Genomic DNA, 23198 nt, shown 5'->3' on the forward strand with positions numbered 1-23198 from the left:
TCAAATACAGTGTCTTTCAAAATGGCAACCCAATGCAAGACAGACAAGTCCCAAATCACGTCTGAAGTCAAGTGAGTTGAGCCAAAATTCATGACACGCAACTCAAGACAAGCATGTTTGACTCAAGGCACAATCAAGTCACAGTCACTTGATCAAATCCCAAGCCAAGACAGTCAAAGTTCCATGTCAAGCCAGGTAAATGTCAAGTTAAGACAAGTCTCAAGTCCAGCTCCGAGTCAGGACAATCAAATCTTAACTCATTTCCCTAGTCAAGATTGTTAGCTTGAGAGCTATATCTTTGGATGCTCTGCCTTTAGGTATGCCACTGGAAAAGGTTAACCAGTTCATCAGTGCCAATAGGACATTTTTATAAACTATCTTTATCATTGGAACTTGGCTCTGATACTGGCTGATGTCTTGCCTGTTCCACAGTCCAGCCAGTTGTGGCGAATGAGATGTGTGTAAGTGTGTGTGTGACTGGATTCAAGAGGTGTTAAACAGTCTTATTGCCTTGGTGACAAAGGATCTCCTGAAACACTCCAGCCTTTACCAGTCACGCAAGGACGTACATCACCGACCGCAGCTGAAGAGGAACGGCTTGTGTAAGTTGAGCAAAAAGGAGCTTGATCAGTGAATACAGCTCCAGAGAAAACAGGACTCTTCTGCAGCGTGAGTGTGTGTTACTGTTTGGTTCAACATTTGTTGCATCGAGGCTCCATACACAAAGTTAGGTTGATGTCAGTGTGTACCTAATAATCTAAAGTTGACTTTGAGGGAAAATAATAGCCTGAAAAATAAAAATTGCCCTACTCAGAGTTTTTATTGTTAGTTTGATGTTCAGCACTAGATTGATTTATTAATTACTTTGGGATGGACATTCAGTCCCAACTTTATAAATGAATGTAGACATTTATTACTTTGAATTAGATGTTCAGTTCAACAGTTAGCCAGTTTCTAATAAAATCAAAAATTGTTAAATCTGACAGGTAAAATATTTTTTCCACCAGGGGAGTGGGGGCTATCAGCTATGGAATTTTTCCTGCTCCAAACTATCATTATTAAACTGCCCTTTAAAAATCGGTTGACCTCTACTACTCATCCCATGAAGACTCCTTAACTTTGGGCTTAGGGGAAAGATCAAGTCTTTGAAATCATCAGGCTCAAGCCTAATGGCTGGAAGTCAGTCCGTGGTGTTGAAGTCAAAATTGCGTGGACACAGTCTTTTCTGTACATACAAAACATTGGCATTGCTGTCATGACTTTTATTTAAACAAAGAAAGAAGAATCTGTTTCAAGCCGTACTGTTCTATCACCGGCAACAGAGGATATGTGAGAGATGGAAGGACAGACAGACAGACAAAGAGGGGAAGAGAGGCAGTGTGGGAAGACTGGCAAAGGAGCGTTTGTTTTCACTGCAGAGGCTGGCATGTCTGTGTGTGTCCACGGTTTGTCTATCTCAATCTTTCTCTCTCAATCTCTCGCTTTCTGTTGAGATGGTAAACACAGATGCTTCAGAGTGCCTGCACAAGCAAACGCAGAGCCCTGTTCAAACACACACACACACACACACACACACACACACCTCTCACACACACAAAGAGACTGAGAGCGGGAGACAGACAATGCAAACCCAGAACAGACACCCAGGATCCCTGGAGAAAACTGACAGTGAAGAGTGCTATTGGTGTGTGTCTGTGTGTCTGTGTGTGTGTGTTTGTTTGTTGGTTGGGGTGTGCGCACACACTGAAGGTTTGTAATTAAATGCAAAGCAGTTACAAAGAAGTGAATACAGTTAAAACCTCTGGGACCTGAGTGCAGAGACGAAACTTTTTGGAGGAAAACCACAGGCAGGCAGACACAGATTGAAATGTCACATCAACATTTGAAGATGAGCATATTTCAGTAAGTAACAAAGATCTCTTGCTCGATGAAGACCTCGAAGGCGCCGACATTTTGCCTTGAGCTTTCCATCAATCAAAGCCGCACTATTACTGCACAATACCGCTGAGAACTTGGGGCTATCACAAATATTGCATCATATTACAGTTTGTGTCTGAGCCACCCAACCAAGGCAGCAGTGTCGCATATCCAAACATCTACTCCGTAAAAAACTCTGTGTGTCTGTGTGTGTGTGTCTGTAGGTTTATTTCTTAGCAAATGGAGCCAATTCTGTGGCTTTTGGCACTCAATTACACAAAACAACACTGAAGAAGCAACAACACTGGGAGCATATTGCCCGTTTAACATAAAATTGACCCCAAAGCTCTTTTTAATATGCACCCTTTTACAATTATATTTGCATTTTAGTGTAGAGGTCAATTTAAAAGAAATTTAAAATGTTTCTATGAGCTGTACTGCTGCCATGGCCATCAAACTAAGGAGTGTTTGTGTCTTGTTTCTGTTCACTCAGACTAGATGTGTAAAAGGACTGTCTCTATTCTACTTGTAGCAACAGCTCAAATGATTTCTTTCCTGCATTCCTTTAAGTCTGTTGTGTCCTTTTCTCGTCTCTGTTTTTCTTGTGTGAAAGCTGTGACGTTACTGAGGCTTTGGTGTGAAAAGCTTTGACAAAAACAGACAAGTCTGTCACCTTGACTAAAAAGCACACTCAGTGAACAGACTAGATGACACACAAAGATATACAAATACAATTTGGTGAAGCGACAGACTTTCCGTGGCACTGGGCTAACACTTTACAAAACACTGAGCATTCAGCTTTTCACTTGAGCATTTTTTTCTTCCTGATCTGTCTCTGAACCTCATTAATCCCTAATGGCATGGAAATACCTTGACTCCTTTTACTTTTGCTGTCTGCAAAAAGACGTACATCTGAATTAATGAAAAAAAGGATTACTTCCAACTGGTATCATTGTTTCTTTCCCATAAAAGAAATGCCAAGCCATGTTTAACTGACAGCTGTTTTGAGTTTTAAAGCTTGAATATATCCAGGTTCAAGATGCATGTTTAGTGTGGCCTTGCATGAGCAGTTCTGCACACTGCTTTTGAGTTTTGTTCTGTCCCTTTCTCTCTTCCTGCCTTCTTCTGTAAGTGTGGAGCGCCTGAAACTCAACGGTTTTTCCCAGCCCCAAGTTAATAAGTCTTTCACCCCTGAAAACTTTGAGATGATCTTTTTTAAACCTGGGCTGTCTATGCAGTTGGTGCTATAAGGCTGTGGCATTCACTTTTGCTTGAGAGGTAGAAAACCTACAACTTCCAGAATGCACCACACTGCAGCAGACGCTGCGCTCCCACTGGTGAGTGACATAATGCGAGCCCATCAGTTTTGACACAGGACGAAATATGGCAGCTGGCTAGTAACAAATGATCTTCAATTAAAGTTAAGCCAAAATCTGTTTCTGAAAACATTTTAGAATGTTGGTTCATATTTGATCAGCATTGCTTCATTTTACTGTTTGATCTCTTGAGTTTTACAATACAGGAAACAGTCTGATGCCCACGTATTGTTCACATATTCTTGTATGACTGTCAAACAGTGTGCTAAAATCTGTTCCTGAAGACTTTTAAGGTGAGAAATAGGCAATGCAGTAACAGAATCTTAGTTTATATTAGATCAGCACTGCTTCATTTTACTGTTTTAGTGTGAGAGTGTGAGAGAGAGTGGGCCGGTCTTTTTGTCTCCATGGTGGCGGGCATATGAAAATGCAGAATCTGTAGTTAGGGCAACAGCCGTAGAGCCAGCGAAAAGCCACCGGATTAGCCGAAATGCAACACGCGACAGATTTGAATTGGGAGATGAGCAGGGAGATCATTGTTAAGATACAGAGCTCATTGAAAACAGAAGTTGGGATGTTTTACATGAGCAAATGCATAACCCATGTCAATCAGTAAGTGGTTGTCCTTGTTATAGACAATCACAATCTTCTGGCTCCCTGGTGTTAAAACGACACCGTGTGCCTAATCAAAAAGAAATAGTCTGAAGCTAAATAATTTCATTGAAATCTGCTCATTCTACAGAGTTGACTGACCATGTGGCATCATAACATGAAACAGCGGATTCTTGGTTAAAATAAGAAATGGCCAATGAGCACAGTCAACTAACAGTTAGCCAATCAAGGCCACAGACAAGACTACTGCAATTGTCAAACTGTTGTCAAGCAATGCGCCAGAACCTATAAGGAGCAAAAAAAAAACAAACAAAAAAAAAAAAACAATGGCCAGGCTGTTCTAAACCGACATATCTTCTCTATATTGCCTGACGTTGTAGTTTGTTTTTATTTTGCTCCACACCTATCTTACAATCCTGGGCTACACATCAGTGTGGACTTAAAATGGCGTTAGATTCAAGCAGATACGTTGGTCTCTAGTGATTTGTTGAGGAAAATCAAATCCCTTTCCCCCTCGTAAATCGGTCAGAGTGGACGCAATATCAGACTGAAAATGGAAACCAAGTATAACGAGTTGACAATTCTGCCTGAATGTTAGTCAGTAACATAAATAAATGTTTTGTTTAATCAAAACAACAGAGAGCATGAATCAGAAGGTATCATGGGTTCATGTGAACAATTTTACCATAACCAAACAAGTAAACTTAGCCATTGTGTATGTGGGTGCATGTGTGTATTCTAGGGCGTCCTGGTGAGTGTGCCTACTTGTGTCTGTTCTCCAGCCTTGCCTACCCAGTTTGTTTGGCCTATTGTCACAGAGAAACAGCATGAATAAACTAGACAGGCTCCTGCTCAGACCAAGGCTGAGTCACAGAGCTGTTGAGACTACAGCAGTCATCCTCAATCGCTTTTGGCCTTCAAACACTTAAAACTAAGTGGTGACATTTTCTATGACACCAAACAGTGGGGCATTGTTTCCTTTTCTAAGTCACTGCTTGATCTATTCTCCCAGCGGTGCACATCATACTATAATTTCACATAATAAAGTTTAATTAGGCATTTATCTGAAAAAATGTATGATGATTTTTGTATTCATGAAAAATCTCTGGATCTTTATTTCATTACCATATTAGACAATACATTGTCTTCAATGTGGTGCTTTTGTACATAATTACCCACAGATCTTTGCACTAGAGTTCCCAAAGATCAATTTTTCAATGAAAGAGCACGAGAAGTGATACATATGAGTGGCACAGGAGTAATATTTATGCCCAATACAGAGACCTAAGATCAATGTCAGAGTTATGACGTTGAGTAACAGCCAGAAAAGTGATTTTGCCTAACATTATGATGTCATAGTGAAGTTGACCTTTTGGATATAAAATGTTAAATGTTAAAATGCATCATTTTATCCTATTAGAAATTGTGTGAAATGTTGTCATAATTAGCATAAAAATTCTTGAGGCCAAAAACATGATTTGTGAGGTCACAGTGACCCAGACCTTTGACCCCCGACCATTAAATTCTAATCAGTTCATCGCTAAATCCAAGTGGACGTTTGTGCCACGTTTGAAGAAATTCCCTCAAGGTGTTCTTGGGATGTAACGTTCTTGAGAATGAGCCAAATGCAAGGTCACCATGAACTTGACTTTTAACCACCAGAATTTAACAAGTACTAATAAGTATTTCATTCAGTCCACCATTGGTTTTGCATGACAAGAACAGCGGTCTTTCGGGAGGATGTCCTAAGTTTGTTTGACCCATTCACTTTGCATCCTGCCTGACCTATGTGGACTTTCTCACCCTTTATACTACGGCAGTTGCTCCAAGCATAAAAAAATTGACTTCTCATACTGCTGCTAATAGGTGCTTCGGTGCGTCATATCAACACCAAAGGCCACTGACCAAGTGTTAGTATTTGATGAGTTGGGAGAGAGACCAGGTTGGATTGTTGCTGTCACTACTTCAGCTGAAAAACTAGCCAGTTCAAAAAAAATCTGTTTGTTGCTGTTGGAAATTTAAAGTCTCTTCCTGTGCAGCAGACACTCAAGTGTTTAGAACAGCTAATGTGGAAGCTTTGGCTATAATTTAAAAAGAAAACATTGCTTAAGATTATCTGTGGTACAGATTAATGACCATTTATTTTGATGAAAATCTTTTGGTTGACCGTAAGAATCAATTTTGCTTGCATTTCGTACATCAGTCCCCCCCAAAAATGATTTGTGTAAACTCATTTCCACAGACACTTGATGAGCCACAACTGAATCTGCAGCGAATCACATACTGCAATAACTAAGAAATAGTGGCCTCACACTCCAGCCTACACTCATAGGCTTGATGCATTATGTATTTAATAAGCCATCATCAGTGCTGACAACATTATTTATGGAAACCTCAAGCATCTAAACCAACAAGCTTGTCAAGCATAATAAATAAGGATGTGTGTCTTCTGGAAGTTCCTTGAAGTAAACAAGCACATAGAGGTCCTTGTAAACTCCTGTTAATCAGAAACACAGGGAGACTTGGGCTCCTGTATTGTATGTATCAATATCTGTAGAGTCAGAATAATTACTTTAGGATCACATTTGGGTCTGATTATGCTACGTATCAGGTCACCATCATTACAACTCTACACACATCCTACACGTTCTTTTCTTTAAAGCCTTCTAAGCTCTGCTTGGCTTATGTAATTGCCTCTATCTGAAACCTATGACTTAGCTGTGGCACTTTAAACTGATTGGGTTTGTTTATCCCCAGCTCAACTCAGAACCCTAGATAATCTGTGCAGAAAAAAGAAGATAATATCTCATGTCTGCTCATCTCTCCCCTTATCCAAACAAGCTCTGTTTGTCTCCCTGAGCAATAACACGTTGCTGGCCTAGATAAATATGACCCACGTCCCACACCAACGCAAGGAGGGCTGGGAAAAACACACAGGCAGACCCACACATATACCCACATGCCCATTCAGTGCATATATAAGCACAAAGGCACACATTTCTGAGCAGACAATGACTGTAGACTCAGTGGGAGTCGCGCACACAGTGATGCACACTCACAGACGTACTTTTAAAGGTCTGACACATTAAGACAGAAGTCCTTTAATGGTAGTAATGGGGACAAAGAGCAGATTATTGCTTAAGGAAAAAACAATGAGCAGCAACTCTCAGTTGTGGTGTTTTAGTGAAACAGCAGGCGGGCACATTCCAGGACAGCTGCCAGAAACAACCGAGTACCAGAGAGCGAGGAGAGAGAACAGCCGTATGGGGAACCACAACTGTGTTCATTTGCCTCCTCTTGCACAGCACAATAACAATCATGACATTGCAAAAGTAGCCGCATAATTAACTTGTGGAGAATAAACTGTCAGGAATATAAATTGTTGTATAAACTTCGTTTTACATAAGTATTATAATGTAAACCTCTCTGATAAAGAGAAGCTGAGTTTGATGGATTGAGGTCATTTAGATAAAAAGCCAGCCTCGCTGTCATGCTGCATCTTCTCTTATCGACCCCTTGATATAATTGGAACACAAAGCAGAGCGTATTTAATAAATGAAATCAAGTTTTCAATGATACAGCGTAGTGTCCTTATAATGTGGCTTCATGCTGGACACATCCCGTTTCATACAGTCACCTTCTCAGAACCAAATATACACTTGAAACACTTGACAGTGATTTGATAGCAGCTTAACTCTAGAGGCCTTCATCATTTTCCACATGTGGATAAAAGCCTCAATTACAACTGTCAATTACAAAACAGAAAATATCTGATGGATGTGCCAATATGTATTAAACAGTTTGCATAACCAGATTGTCAAATTTAATTTTCTTCAAACTGTTCCAGTTTCTTCTCACTGCCTACTCCCTGGTCTCAGCCTCACTGCAGTCTCTGCTGGGACCTGGAGGTTGAGATTGTGAGGTATATATGTGCAGGGAGCCGAAATCAAACAGAGCAGAGTGAGCTGAGATGTTTGAGTTTAAACCAAAATCCAAGCAAGTAATGTCAGCCTTACACCAGAAGACTTTTTAAGCGATTTCACTGTTGCAGAAAATTTTCAGATGTTGTAATGAAATCATCAGTTTTACCTCAGTTGATGCGCACTCATGTTATCTTGATCGTTTGTACTAAGATCATGGGCGGAATATGAAACATGGGCACAAACATGCAAAAGGCCCCTCCACCTCCACTAAGCAGGAGTAAGACACACAGACTTTATGTAGCGTTTTTCTCATTGTTTTGCATCTCTTTGTAGTCATTACACATCTCTTTGTAGTTTTGTGTGTCTTTGTAGTTGCTTCTCATCTCTTTGTAGTCACTTTGTGCATCTGTGTAGTCATTTTGGGTGTCTTTGTAATTGTCTTGCATCTCTTCTAGAGCTCTGATTCTCTGCCTGAGCACGATTTTTTTTTAATGACACTGGCAATTCTCATGCATAAACAGCAGGACTTTTAAAAGACTGAATCCAGAGGAAAGAGAGAGAACTGAGGGAGACAGAGAGAGTGTGCGCAAGAGAGGAACGGAAAATGAGAGAAGGGGGGGGGGCTGCAAGGCGACTTGGTTGACAGTGATTGCTTCTGCCTCCCCAGCAGTGGAAGGGATGTGTAACATGCAGCAAAAAGCTGTGATCATCACTTCGCACCACATCCCCATTGACTGATGTGCGTACTAAATGCACTGTAGGGTGCAACCCACTCTGATGAACCTATTGTGCACAAGACGACAGACTATTTAAGGAAGAGAAGAAGAAGTGGTGCGATAATAAATGTTTGAATATTAAAATATTGATATTTTTATTATAATATATAAAACATAATATTTTTTATTTTACGGTAGAGAGATTTGGGTTTTTAAACGGAGCTCAGGCCCAAAAGCATGCTGTGGGTTGGGCTCAGTCTAGGCTTTGGCAGACACTGTCTAGGTCAGGTCTGATTTTTTGGGCCCAATCACAGCTCTAGTCACTTTATAGTTGTATTCTGTCTCTTTGTGGTCATTTTTTTTCTTGTTGTGGTCATTTTGAATCTTCTTACTGTACGTTCACACCAAAAGCTGCCAGAGCTGCAAAATAGCTGAATTCGCTCTAGCAGCGCTGCTGGTAAAATATTTGTGGCAGCAAAAGCAGCTCAAGTCACTCATCACGTCAAATTCTGAATGTTCGATTATGCTTCTCAATTTAAAGGAGCCGCAAAGCAGGTTACTGGCTGGAGCACAGAAATGTGACTTTGTGCATTTGCCTGAGTACAGAAACTCTCACGTTTGGACAATGAAAACAGGATAAAAAGTCTGAATAGGTCTGACAACAAACATTAAACACACACAGCCTGTGTTGCGTTCAGGTGTTGTCACGTAAATAACAAATTCCAGTACTTGAATACACCGTAGCACAACACAGCAGCATGTCAAATGGGCCGAACCTGAACTGAATATGAGCAACATTTTTTGATTTGTTATTCCCCCCCAAAGCTGTAAACCTAGGGGAAACACTGTCAGTGGTTTGGGTTTGAGTGCCTACAGTGCGATTAGTTAAACTGGTGGTAAGGAGGGCAAATGAACTGCATTCAAATAACAAGCGTTCCAGAACACAAAGAAATTGTTTAAGTACGTGCGCTTGTCTACACTTGTGTATCGATTCAATATGGAAGACACTGCTGCTGTGTGGCACCTGCGTGGATGTAGCATAGACTGTATAAAGTATGTAGCCTCTGTCGGGTCTGGGTTCGCGATATCCTCCGGTGCTGTGAACAGCACGGGGAATATCATCGGCTGGTGCGGGAGCTGCGGCTGGATGGGGAGAGGTTCCAGTGCTACTTCAGGCTAAACATATCAGTTTGACAGCTTGCTGCTAGTTTTGAAGTAGGAATGAATGCATGGTAGGAACTAAAAGTTTCCGAGTATGTTCTCTGGGTTCCACACGAGCAATGGACATCTACTTTTCGATTGGTTGCTGGTCATTTGCAGCTCAAACGCGTCATAGAAAATTTGCATCAAGTTAACCAGTCTTCAACTTTCATTTGCAGCTCAAAACGCCTCTGGTCGCCACTATCCATTGAAAATGAATTAGACCTGACACCTTTGCAGCTCTGGCAGCTTTTGGTGTGTACGCACAGTTACAGTCACTGTCTGTCTCTTTGTGGTTGTTTTACTCTTTTTGACATCGTCCTGAGTCTCCGTATGTCTCTTTGCAGCTATGGTGGCTCTCTTCCAGATCAGTATGTGTCTCTTCTAGTGACATTTTACAGGTTAGGCCCAGGAGGACCGCTGACACTTTGGGCCCCTGGATCTGTGCCCAGTAGACCTGTTCAGTAATAATCCATCCATGGTGGTGATAAAACTTAGCTCAAGCTGTCTAAGACAGTCTTTTTCTCATCTTCATGTTATGACAGAATCAAACATGTTTAATATTATCGTAGGTTTTTAGTCTTGGCTCATGCGAACGCTGAAGTTTAATGACATGAACATTGTAATCCAATAGGTGTGCTCTCTCCAGCACTAAACAAGAGGCTGCAAACCAGGTAGACAGTAAACATGGAGGGGAGTGCCAGACTGTGAACAAGTCTCAGTTTTCTTGGACTGTGGAAATGGAGGAAAAATGATCGACCCAAAAACCAGCACTTATTTTAGTGAGAAATCTTAATTTTTTAAAACAAATTCCCACAGTTTCCTTCCACTAAAACTAAATGCAGCTGACCATCAGAGGCTGGTGGCACGTTGAGACGACAAAATGTAAAATGTAAATTATGGATGCAGATTATCTTTATGGATATATCAATGCTGAATTGAGAAGAACACTGTTGGCATACAACACCTTTTATCTTGTGTTTCTACAGTTTTGTGGACACGTAAGGAATAGTTAATATGCCATATTTTTGAAAGGGAGTTTGGCGCAGTATTTTCCACCAGTAGCAGGACAGGAGATAATCTCAAAAAGAATGTGGTTGTAGTCTTGCAAATAGTGACCCTGCAAGATCCCCAGTCTTATAAAAATATTAAAGTATGTTACTCGAATCTATCATTGTCTTTAAATGTGAGTTCAGTCTTTTGAGTGTTTTTAGGTATTAGCCACAATATGTGAGAACCCAAAGTGGTCATCTCATAATTGCCTTCATCTTGATTCAGACAAAACTAAGGTTTTACTGCAGGCTACAAAACAACACGATAATCTTGTGTTTTCACAATAAGCTGGGTTTTGAGAAGTGATAAGTAGAAACCACACTGAAAACACCAAACAAGTAAAATTAAAGTGATGAAGTCCAGACTTCTCAACTTTAACTATCCTGCTTGGGAAGCTCACACAAAACCACTCTTTTAAAACTTAAGGACACAATTATACAGACAGCACATAATTAATTTTAGTTGTTGGTGTTTTCTTCTTTTTTTCATCCCGTGGCTGTTGTTGGTTTAATCATTTATAAAACATTGTGTAAACTTGCAAAGAATTTTCATTAAAATTTAGTGATTGGAAAAGTTGGAGAGTAAACCCCGAGGCAAGAGGAGCACAGTGAATGAATGAATGAACAAATGAAACAATTAATAAGTGTTGACACACTCTCAAAAAGACATTCAGTTTCACTGTCAAAAAATGAAGCTCCCAGGGAAAGGATTGACAGGGAATGAATAAATGATCTCGAAAAGGACTCACTGAGCCAATAACTCTGCCAAGACGGCACAATCCTCTGCTTTTTATTTGTTTGTTTTTTTCAATAAAAGAACATTTGGATTTGGATTTGTATGAAAATACATATGGTTATAGTTAATCAGGGGACACGTGCCATTTTCATTTGAACAAGAGCAGTAGTTTATGAGAAAACACCTTTCTTCTTTAAAGTTGCCCATTTTGCAATTTTTGGAGCAGTTTACAAAATTTAGGGGGATTTAGTAGAGGCTAGCGGTGAGGATTGCACATATCAATCAGCTAAGACTTCTCCCCTGATTAAAATACCTTCAGTGTTCATCGTTCAGGAGGTTTTTACCGGGAGCCAAATTATCCTCAGAGGTCTCCTCCTCTACAAAACAAACAAACCTCGTGATTAAAACCGGTGACAATACATTACCAATGAGTGTTTCTTCTACACTGTTTGGCGCTGTGCAGATGGGCCGCTCGCCCAGCGCCTGCTATGTGTGTTCACCTTTTCTCTGATAACTTAATGTGTGCTCACCTTATTACAGATCCAGACATTCATGAGGTTTTTTACCATGTGATGAATTATCCACAGAGGTCTCCTCTCCAAAACAGTAAAATCACTGAATAAAGCAGGTTCATGTTAAAAATCAGTGTTTCTCTGACACGGTTATGCATGTTGGAGTCAGGCGGTTAGCCCAGTACCTGCTAATGTGTGCTCACTTTTTTGCTTTGATTTCTTAACTTAAAATCCAGATGATTAGTAGGTTTTTATCCACAGAGGTCTCCCAAACAAACAGATCAGGCGATTTAAACCAAAGTAAAAAGTTGGTTTCTTATCGGTGCTGCTTCACACAAAGGGGTTTCTTACTACGGTGGCAGTAGTGACGCAAAAATGCAAAAATACAAATGGCCCTATCTAGAGCCAGTGTTTCTTTGTTCATTCTTGGCTACTGTAGAAACATGGCGGTGCAACATGGCGATCTCCATAAACTAAGAACCGCTCCCTATGTAGATATAAATGGCTCATTCTAAAGTAACGAAAACACAAGGGTTCCTATTTTTAGGTCATTATAAACTAAAGAAAAAATACTTATTATATTATTTTCCATTTCTGTCAATATATCCCCCTCAATCCTACAAACTGGAACTTTGGATGCACTTATCATTTAACCCTTGGCTGAAACAACTGAACCGAAAATATCTGTGTCACTGTCTGGATCCATTCAGTGCTCTGTATCTAAAATTAGTAGAAGAAGAATACATATTTTATTGATCCCAGAGAGGGGAAACACCCCTAACCACAGTTTTTCATAGTTTGGGTCCCTTAGTTCCAATTAAGAGATACAACATTATTTTAGACAAAAGTGTACTTGCAACCTTGTGGCAAATGTTTGTGACCCATTCCAGTTTAACATGATAACGCCCCTGTGTACAGCCAAGTCCATAAGGAAATGGTTTTTCCCAATTCGTTTTTGAATAACTGGCAGAACTTAATGGACCGACGACTGTGAGACTGGTTTTATCTCCTCACTAATGCTCTTGTGGCAAATTCCTGCAGCCAGCTTCCAAAATCTTGTGGAAACCCTTCACAGGACAGTGGAGGCTGTTGCAGCAGCAGACGCCCCATGGTTTTAGTGTGGGTGTTATGTTGAGGTTACATTGACTTCACTCCATTGTCCACATACCAATGGGCCACTTACGGCACATTACACTCAGCTGCCAGTTTGTTAGGTAAACGTAACTAAAACTAGTACAGTCTAATACATCAGTCCTCATAATGTTCCGTTTTTAAAGGTGTAGATTTAACCTTATGACCATTGTGGATGTTGCAGTTTGTGGTGCTGTTGAATTGTATATCATTGTATTATGAGGTATTTTATTAATAATGACAAGAATGTCACTGTAAAAGTGTAAAACTTCAACAGCAGCATATCTTACTATATAATGACGAAAACTCTGTGTGTGTGTGTGTGTGTGTGTGTGTGTGTGTGTGTGTCTGTTCCACGTTTTTCTCCTCACTGACTTGGTCAATCTATGTGAAATTTGGCACAGTGGTAGAGGGTCATGGGAGGATGCGAATGAAGCAATATTACATCAATTGGCCAAAGGCGGGCGCTATAGCAACCAACTGAAATTGCAAACTTTGAATGGGCATATCTCATGCCCTGTATGTTGTACAGACATGAAACTCTGCACAGAGATGCCTCTCCTCATGAGGAACAAATTTGCCTCCAGAACCCATAACTTCCGGTTATATAGATTTTCCGCCATTTTGAATTTTTTGAAAAACACTTAAAATCGATCTCTTCCTAGGAAGTTTGACCGATCTGCATGAAACTCAGTGAACATAATCTAGGGACCAATATCTAAAGTTCCCTCTTGGCAAAAGTTGGAAAACTTACTAAAACTGAGCTTCTATAAGGCAATGAATATTGTGGAGGGCGTGGCTCATCACATAAAGGTGTATAACATCTCAAGGGTTTCACCGATCACCACGCAACTTTGTAGGCATATGACACCTAAAGGTGACTGGAGAAATTGGCAACTGGGTGGCGCTATAACAACAGAAAAATGCTTAAAAATGGCTAAAATGACGACCGATCGCTGTGGCTCCCCCTGTGGCCCAATGGGGTTTTTTTCTTTCTAATTTTTGGCATGACTAAGTCATGGTATGGTATGCTGTACATAATCACGGAAACTGTCAGTGTATCATTCTGTCAGTCAGTCATTCTGTCTGTCCAACATTTTTCTACTCACTCATGTGGTCAGTCTATGTAAAACTGGCATTGAGGATTGGCATAGGTAGAAGGTGAGAAAGCTACCAATGGGTATGGACTAGTTCCTACTATTTATTGGTTTTGGTACTTTTTAAAAGGGTCCCTGTAGAATTTTCTTGTAAACAAATAAAAGTTCAATGAAACACATTGTGTGTATCCCCAGGGTCTAACAAAAGCTGATTTTGGCTTCAGGGATGGTGATATCTGGCTGTCTGGCTGTCAGTGTGTCAGTCAGTTCACTAATCTGGTTCAAACAGAAATATCAACAACTACAAAATCTACTGCAATGAAATATTGTACAAGCATTCACAGTCCCCAGAGGGATGACTTTGGTGATCATCTGATTTCTCCTCGAGTGCCACAAAGAGGTAGACATTTTTGTTTTGTACTAACATCTATTAACATTGTCACTGTGAGCATGTTAGCAGACTGATGTTAGCATTTAGCTCAAAGCAGCACTGTGTTCAAGAACAGCCTCACAGAGCCACAAGCATGGCTGTATATGGCCACAGGAGATGCAGCTACCAACTGTCCATCAGAGAAATAATATGAAACAACAGGAATGTGTATGGCATCTTTGCATTTTGCATTTGTATGCAGGGACCCACTCCATAATTTGCTCCAAAGCACTACCAGTGGTCAAAAACTCCACAGGTTTTTTTTCCTTTCCCCATCACCTGACTACCACACCCACCTGCACACCTGCTTCCACTTCCCTCATCTGCTCTGCCTGGCTCCCCACACTCACCTCCTCATCTGCATCACCCAGTCACCCACCTGCTTCCCATTACCTCAGATCCAGCTCTAGAAATACCAGCCCTGAAGCAAGTTCAGCATATCTATGATACCTCTTCTTTATCTGGCTGCACTGACTCTAACACTGGCCATGTTGATCACTGGTATGACAAAGCTGGATATAAACTAGCTCAGTCAACTCAGTAGGCAGTTTTCAAATTACAAAATATTAAAAGCAGCCAAGGCTTAAAATATGTGTAGCTATTATCATGACTTAAGTATAAAAATGTGTATCTTTTGCTATTTGGTTGGATGATGAAGAACTAACTCTGAATATGTTAAAGAAAAACATTTTAAAGATTGGTTCTGTTCCAGACTGTTTTTGCTACCAAAGTTGAAAAATACTTAATGACTTAGGTCTATCTAACTGAAATGTTACATTTATAATCACAGGAGTAATAAACAGTGTGTGCACTTTTAATCCAGTTCTCATCACACAGGTGTCCTGTGTTATTCTGAGCTGCAGTGATGAACTGGGACTTCACAATTAAAGTGCAGCTAAAATCACCCTCATGTGTTCAGTGCTGTAAATCATCTCTCTGTTTGTCAGAAGCTCTATATTAAAACCAGAGTTTAAACCAAAAGCCTAAAACAATAAAATGATTATCCTGAGTTATAAAAATAATATCTCTCTTTACCTGTCACTCAGAATTTATTTCCAGTGATCTGATTGGTCAGTGGTCGGGGCGCTGACAATCCGATTGTCTGAAGTTAAGCTGCTCCAAAGCAGATTAGCTGTTCTGCATAAGTTACCATGGTGATTTAGGTTCGACTCCGGCTCGCAACCATTTGCTGCATGTCATCCCCCCACTCTCTCACTCCCCCATTTCACTCTCTCCTATCAATTAAAAGGCAAAAGCCAGAAAAAAAATATCTTTAAAAAAAAAAAAGTGAACTAGCTCCGCTCAACTGAAAACCCAGGGTTAACGCTTAAGTTACCTTGCTAACCCCAAATCCTGCTTTAATCCATGTCCGTTTGGCCAAGTTCACAGTACAGGGTTTAATATTCAATTCTGATTATTTCCCCAGAGCCGATCTTCCTGCCTCGACTGTTCACATTCATGGTTTAAGTGACCTCTTATTTGATATCAGTACATGCATTTACATGGAGCCATGTATTCCTTTTGCATTTGGGTTAGAAGCCCTACCCGAATAGAAATGCTCCTTGTAAACACCTCAACCCGAATGAAAACATGCTACCCGAAAGAAATCTAATCGGGTGCACAGGGGTGGAATATTCCTTTTCAGAACCCGACTGGAAGAATTTTTCTGTCTTGCATACACCTCCTACCCGATTCCAGCCATTCCGTTCTTTCTGCACATGCTCATTTCCTTGCCCTTCTGGCTCGATGACGTATACAGCGTGCATAGCAACGGGCTGCATAGCAACGGGCTGAGATAGAGCAGTCAGACTCGTTGCACTCACTGGTTTCCATTGGCCACAGCAGGGTCTTCTGTCTCCCTTCTCCTCCTCAACAGATGAAGCATTAGCAGAACAAGGTTGTTGTCGTACTGCTGCTTCAAGAATATAAAACAAGCCCGAAAAAGGCACTAAGAACGGCGTCGTCAAGCATCTTGTTATCCAAAACAAGGACTACAGTGTTTTCTTCCAGTACATGTAACATCCGCCCCGCCCCCTATCCAATCAGAAACCTTCCCTGCCCCAAACCTTGCGCAGACCCAAATAAAGGCGATTGAACTGATCTCCCGTGTAAACCCTCATTCGGAATGAATATTTCCCATGTAAACTACCTGGAAAGACTTTAATTCCAAATGATTTCATTCAGATTTATTTCATTCTGAATGAGAAGCCATCATGTAATCGCACCTAGTGTGAATGGATCTCTGCCCTGAAACACCTCATATGTAACCAACCCGTCACACACGTGCGCTGGAACAACTACCAAAGTCTTCACATCTGCAAAACAGGCATTTGGGGTAAAAATGGACGACGTGGTCATGCAAGCTTCATTTCCCAAATGATTGCCATTGTAGGAAAGTTTGATGATGTCACTCTGCATAATAATTAGCCATGTGTTTCTGTTTAGTGTAGCTGTTTTTGGAAAAATGGCCCTTCAGAGCAATGACTGTTGTTTTATAACAAGCTGTCATACAAATGGGCTTTTGGTCCAGTAGCTCTACTAGAAACTATTGCTGGTAGATCTGTGGAGTCAGGAGTGGTGTGACCGCCATGTGGAGGGTTTTACAAAGGAACACTTTTTTCAAAACCTTAGGACGTCCAGCGCTACCGTCCAATAATTCTTTCGGTGCATCACCACAATGCTTTCACATAATGTAGGCAAACTGTCCCCATCAGAAAGCGTCTAGCACTCAGGCTCTGGCAACTGGGGGAGACTACCGCAGCAAAGCACAGCTACAGCAGCCTTGTGTAGTTTCAACTATATGTTAGGGCTGGGTTTTCGTTGAGTGTTGAGCTGAGTGTAAACTTGGCACTGGGTAAAGCTGTGAGAGTCTGCTTAGCTGCACACACACACACACACACACACACACACACACACAGACAAGGCTAACTGTCAGCATCACACAGCTTTCATTAACGGGTGTAACAACAGAGTCGAGTCATTTGTTGGGACTGTTTCACAGCATGGTGCTGGATGTTAGCTGCTGTGTGGCTCGCGCTTTCCGGGCAGACGTTGAACTGGCCATTCACTAGAAAGATAGCAGCTCTGAAGATGGCTTTAAGAGAAAGTCTATTGATCTGCGTGGGAGACGGGACAGTCCGGGATCAGGTCACGGGCGCAAAGAGGATCAAGTGCAGGTATCTTTGACTAGAGAATTTTAGATACTACTTGGTACCACGTTATTGCGGTCAATACCTTAAAGGTATGGAGTACCAATACCCAGCCCCACTATATGTTGAGTGATCTGCTTCTGGACAGTGAAGTATGACAAAGAAATATCATGGATGTATGGAAAAATGCAATTCCACTACACTGTGTTCATAGCAGTCACATGATTAGTGATATGTACCAGATTTAGGACCACACATGAAAGTGGCCCAGATCTGATAAGAAAAAATTCACTACTCCGAAAAAATTAGATCTGTGTCATATGAAAGCACATTTGGTTGTGGTTTCCTGTTATCCATCTGCTTCCTGTTACCTGTCTGAATGTTACCTGCATGCTGGATCTACAGCCTGACTTGGACTCTTTATGCCTGTAAGCTTAAGCTTTTCAAAATAAATCACTGACTTCATCCTGCTGCCTCCTCATCCGTCTGCATTTGGATCCAACCACTGCCCTGCATAACCCATCGCTACAGCTGACTCATGGCACATGTCAAAAGCCTGTGCCAGCTTCTGGATGATTGAATCAACATACCAGGAATTGATTACTGTAGTTTATTTCACTCCAACATCACTAGAAACTTTAACTGTTTACTGCAGAAGCGCCAGCAAACACAGATGTTGACAACATGATAAAAAGGAAGGTCATGGTTCAGGACAAAGGTCTGGATGAATGGCTTACACTCACTGATCTGTCAGGAGAACAAGCATTCCTTCAAAATCTCAACTAACATGATTATTTGTCTCAAAGTCGGTGAGCTTGTAGAAACAAGAAGCAAAATCTTCTCGCTGTTGGCTACATTAAAGCAGTCTCCTGCTCCGTTTGGTAAGAGTCTGGTTAGGATCAGTGTGTGGAAACACAGCTACAGATGTGTGTTCCTGTTTACACTGAGCGGGAGGTAATTGAGGAAGTCTGGCTCTCTCCTCAGGAGCTCTCTGCTGCTCAGTGGGAGCCGTGTTACTACTGAACCAAACATCTCACATCTCTCTCCTGCTTTCTCTCGAACCTTCTCTGTTTATCTCTTTTCTCTGTCCTCACATGCCTCTGCCTCTCTATCTTCCTCCTCTGCCTTCTCCTTCCTTCTCTCTTTCTTCCGCTGGAGGAAATATTTGCTACTTAGCGGGAAAGATGCCATGTCTGCCTCACCCAAGAAGAGCCGCACCAAAGAGGCAACTAGATTCTCTTTTCTTCTCCACCACAGCGGGAGAGCTCAGTTTTCTAGCTTCATCCAGGGGAGCTGTGTTTGTGTCTGTCAGCGACACCTCCTTTAACCTCTATATCAGAAGACAGCAGGGAGCAACTAAATCGACTCCCATGTGCATGCAAATGAGTCCATCTTTTTTGCGAACTTTCCCAACTTAGAGCACATTCAGTATTCTCCCTTTCCTCTGTGCACCTGCTGATTCTTACCTGGAACTGGCCAGTGTAGTCGTCGTCCGTGGTGCCCTCTCTGCCCTCCTTCAGTGCGATGAGGGTGAAACCTCTGAAATAAGCAGGGCTGGTCGCCAGAAGGATTACTGTTAAGGAGAGAAAGTGTGTATTTACTCTACAGACACACCAGGGAGTAAAGCAGCACGTATAACACCATATGAGGGTCATGACACAGGGTCACTCTGGATGATACACAGGAAACACATGACAGCAGCATTTCTATGTGCATCAGTGTGATGTGAAAGAGTGGGGGCTGTAAATAGAGACTTAAAATAAAATAAAAGTGAGCCTATACAGGTAGTTCGGTGCAGGGAACAAGTCAGGAACAGGAACGACATGATAAGATATGGGTGGATTTCTTTCTGGCTCGCCCTTGTGTCCTAACCTTGCATTTTCATACCAGCCTATTTATCTTAAAATTTGCTCCCAGGCCTGAGAGGTGTCAATATTTCCAATCTTATCCAGTTTTTAAAAAGTGAACTTGCTCACTATTTAAAAGCTGTGAAGACTTGGAGAATAACTTCTTTTTTCCCTTGGGTGGTGTCCTTCACAGGTCCCTGATAGCTGATTAGAATTTAGCCCTGGATTGCTAAATGTGGCATAGCCACAAAAAATTGCATGATGTGGAGTATGATGTCAGTGGGAAGACTTTAATACAAGGTGACCCTTGATTTTTGTTCTTGTATTTAAGGCCTGTCAAAACTGAATATCCACCCCTCCTATCACTGGAGTTATTCAAATTTTTAATGAATAGAATTTGCAACAGAGAAAGTGAAACAATATTTAAAATGTTGATTGTTGAAAACTGCTTAGTGTTAACTTCTAAACTAACCAAGAATCTTTAGGGGTCAGTAGCTTAATTGGAGCCAGATCTGTGTTTCTGTCTCCGTGCTGTGTGTGTGTGTGTGTGTGTGTGTGTGTCCTTGCTTGCAGGAAGAGGAGAGGAAGTGAATATAGGTCAGACATTATAACACTAAGTAGCTTTATCAAACCACAACTCTCCCTGCAGGAGCCAAAGGAGGCGGACTGACTAGTTTGGAAATTGTGTCTCCCAAGCTGCAGTGTCTAATACAATTTTAGATTACTATGGCTAATCCTCGCAGTGTTCGGTGGTTAGACACGCTCAAGTTTTCTGTAAATACAATAAAATAAAGATGACTATGCTTGTTTGGCAACATAATGCGCTGTTTTCCAACTTGATAAACAGTCCACTTTATTTGGCGCATGTTTACGCACTGATTGCGCAGATGGACTGGAAAAACTCTACCTCTGTAGGTGCTGCCTGGCTGATAGGTTTCCGGGTCCCCCTCCACTCTGAGCCTGAACTCATGGTGCCCATCCCTCCGGGTCCCCTGGGTCTGCGCCCGGAGGATCCGCCCGCAGTACCCGTCCGACCTGCCTCCGGAGGGCTCCTCCACGAAAGCGACTGCGTTGCACACGAAACTCGAGACGAAATAGTACTGCAAAAACAGCAAATGTAAATACATTCCCATTTCGGAGCCCGGATATGAGTGAACAATGATAGTTCAATCACAAATAAAAACCCAGTGGAAAGGCGAAACAGCGGACAGAGGATCAGTTCCAGCCCCTTCCTCGGGAACTCCCACCAAACTACAGCAGCGTCACAGTCAGTGGTAAAGGTGAAGAGAAGGAGACGAGTCCATCTTCAACTGGAGAGAGCGCGTCAGGGGCGCACCACGTTGTAGAGGTGCGCGGAGAGAGGAGAGAGGAGCTGCTGCTGTTCCTGAGTCAGTGTGCGGTGTTGATAGAGAGCTTGGAAGCAGCGGAGGGCCGCCAAATAACCGAGCGCGGGTGCTCGCGGCTGTCTCCTTGACTTGAGGCGAGGGACGGTCCAAACTGGAGCTCCGCACTTTAATAAGAGCCAGCCCTCCGCTAATACACAAACATAGCTACACACACACGCATAAAGTACCGTGCACACACTCTCCGTCTGTCTATCTCTGCGGATATGACACGCGGAGCTGCCTGTTAGGGAAGCATACACATGTTCTGCATTCTGACAGCAAATTTTATATTCTCTGTGTGGGCTGTATGGGAATTAAAAGACAATCATGAAGTTACGTGTATGGACAGTGCGCACTTAAAAGTAAGTAGAGTCACATTTAGCGGAAAATAACCTTTATTAATCCCCATCTGCTGTGCGCATTTTTGCTCCACAATTTGTTCAGTGGACAAATGAAGTATGGCCATCATTTAATTTTAAGCTTTGTATATACTGTGGGATTCGCGGGACTTGAAAGACACCATAAAGTTACATAATGATATTATAAACTCAACAGACACAAACTGTAAAAGGTTGTGTTTGGTCCTGTCCTGTGCGTATTTACGCATTAACTGTTTCGATGTTTAGCGAGTTGATCGTGTTTTAGGAGCTATGACCATCACCTCATATTAGTCAGTTACAAGCACAGAGTAATGTCAGAGGCTCCTCGGTTTATACAGCGCAGGGACATCTGAGCAGAGGCACCAGAATCCAGTCTGAGCTGCTTTGCCACTCTGAAAAGAAATTACTGATCAAATTAATTACTGATTTTAAATAAGCGTAATTATAATACTGTGCATGAACACGAGCTCTATCATAAGCCGCTGTCATTTTGTTTGATAATTTCATCTTGGATTAAATGCACACTTTGCTCTATAGATCTCTATAAAGCACGCACTCAGCTTTCCTCATAACATCTCCAAACGCTGACTATAATCCCTGCTAAAACACTTTCACAAGACATACATGCGTTTGCAATAAGAGGCTTTGGTTTGGTCACTAGGCGTCGCCAGAGTATCTTTGCACCTTTAGGTCCTTGAGAGCTACTTGGTAAATTTGCCACTCTCCTCATCACTGCACCCTTTGTTCTCCCATCTCCTCAAGTTCTTTATCATAGTGTAGAGAAAAGTATGAGGGATTATGGAAATGCAGGCTTTAAGGTTTCATATTAATTGTGTGGTTTTGACTCATCCGAAGGAGTGAGTTAAAGTTAGGTAATCTTCTGATCCATTTCCTTTTTTGTAAGTTGTTTTTTTCCTTTATGACATTTTGTAATCCTCTTTTATTCTCTCTGAATGACAAACATACTCAGCCGTTGTGAACTTTAACTTTGTTTATTTTAAAGTGCCAAATGTGTGTGTGGGTGAGTGTGTGTATAAATAATAAAACCTCAAGGATATGAGCTGGATCAAATAAACTTGCACTAAACTAATTTGCGCATGTTTTCGTGGCTCTCCGTCCACATGTCAAACATGTGTGTGAGTCTTCATGGGTGTGTGTGTGCATCTAAACGTGGGGAGGGTTACCTAACTGAAAGCAGTTCTCAGAGCTGGAGATGGTTAAACTAAACAGCATCAGCCTGGATGTCTCTATGTGATGGATCCCATCTGGAGTGACTCTGCACTATAAACTGTCTGATGGATGGCTGACGTCTGGAGCGTACCCTTGACCAAGATTTGAAGTCAAAAACAACCCACTGACCTTTCAGAATGAAAACAACCTGTTTGCTCATCAGCCAGTAACATTCCTGCATTCAAACATCCAGTTCTTTTATTCAGTTTGAGGAAATCCATAAGAAACCATATAGTCTGTCATCCAGAACATCATGTGAAACTGTCATGAGTAGTTTCACCTTATTCAAAATTGACATTAAACTGACTGACTTGTGTTCACACCGGGCATGAATAACAATATCTGCGTGGGTGAATAACATGTAAAGTCAGTGTAGAGACACAAACTTCCACTGGGTGGTGCAATAGATGCTATAAATCCGATGCAAGTGACACAAATGACACAAATTGAGCAATGCAAATGACGCGAAAAGGCTTATTCGAGAGAGCTGAAAATTCTAAACTTCAGCAACTGATTCACGCCGCAGCAACCAATCAGCATTGAGATCCTCTGAGGACATATGACG

At 41.6% G+C, this 23198-nt stretch overlaps 1 protein-coding gene across 1 annotated transcript in view; it reads right to left on the minus strand.

Moving 5' to 3' along the window:
* spon1b (spondin 1b) overlaps positions 1-21151 on the minus strand; it is a 141743-nt gene extending 120592 nt beyond the window's left edge. Inside the window, exons 1-2 of the mRNA XM_033635432.2 lie at positions 20546-21151; positions 19258-19364 (exon numbers count right to left, since the gene is read on the minus strand). Of these exons, the coding sequence (XP_033491323.1) occupies positions 19258-19364; positions 20546-20771 (333 nt within the window). The 5' untranslated portion in view covers positions 20772-21151. The remainder of the gene's footprint in view (positions 1-19257; positions 19365-20545) is intronic.
* Positions 21152-23198: the final 2047 nt, after the last annotated feature.

This window comes from Epinephelus lanceolatus, chromosome 5 (genome assembly GCF_041903045.1).
Source record: "Epinephelus lanceolatus isolate andai-2023 chromosome 5, ASM4190304v1, whole genome shotgun sequence".
In the NCBI taxonomy this organism is placed as follows: Eukaryota; Metazoa; Chordata; class Actinopteri; order Perciformes; family Serranidae; genus Epinephelus; species Epinephelus lanceolatus.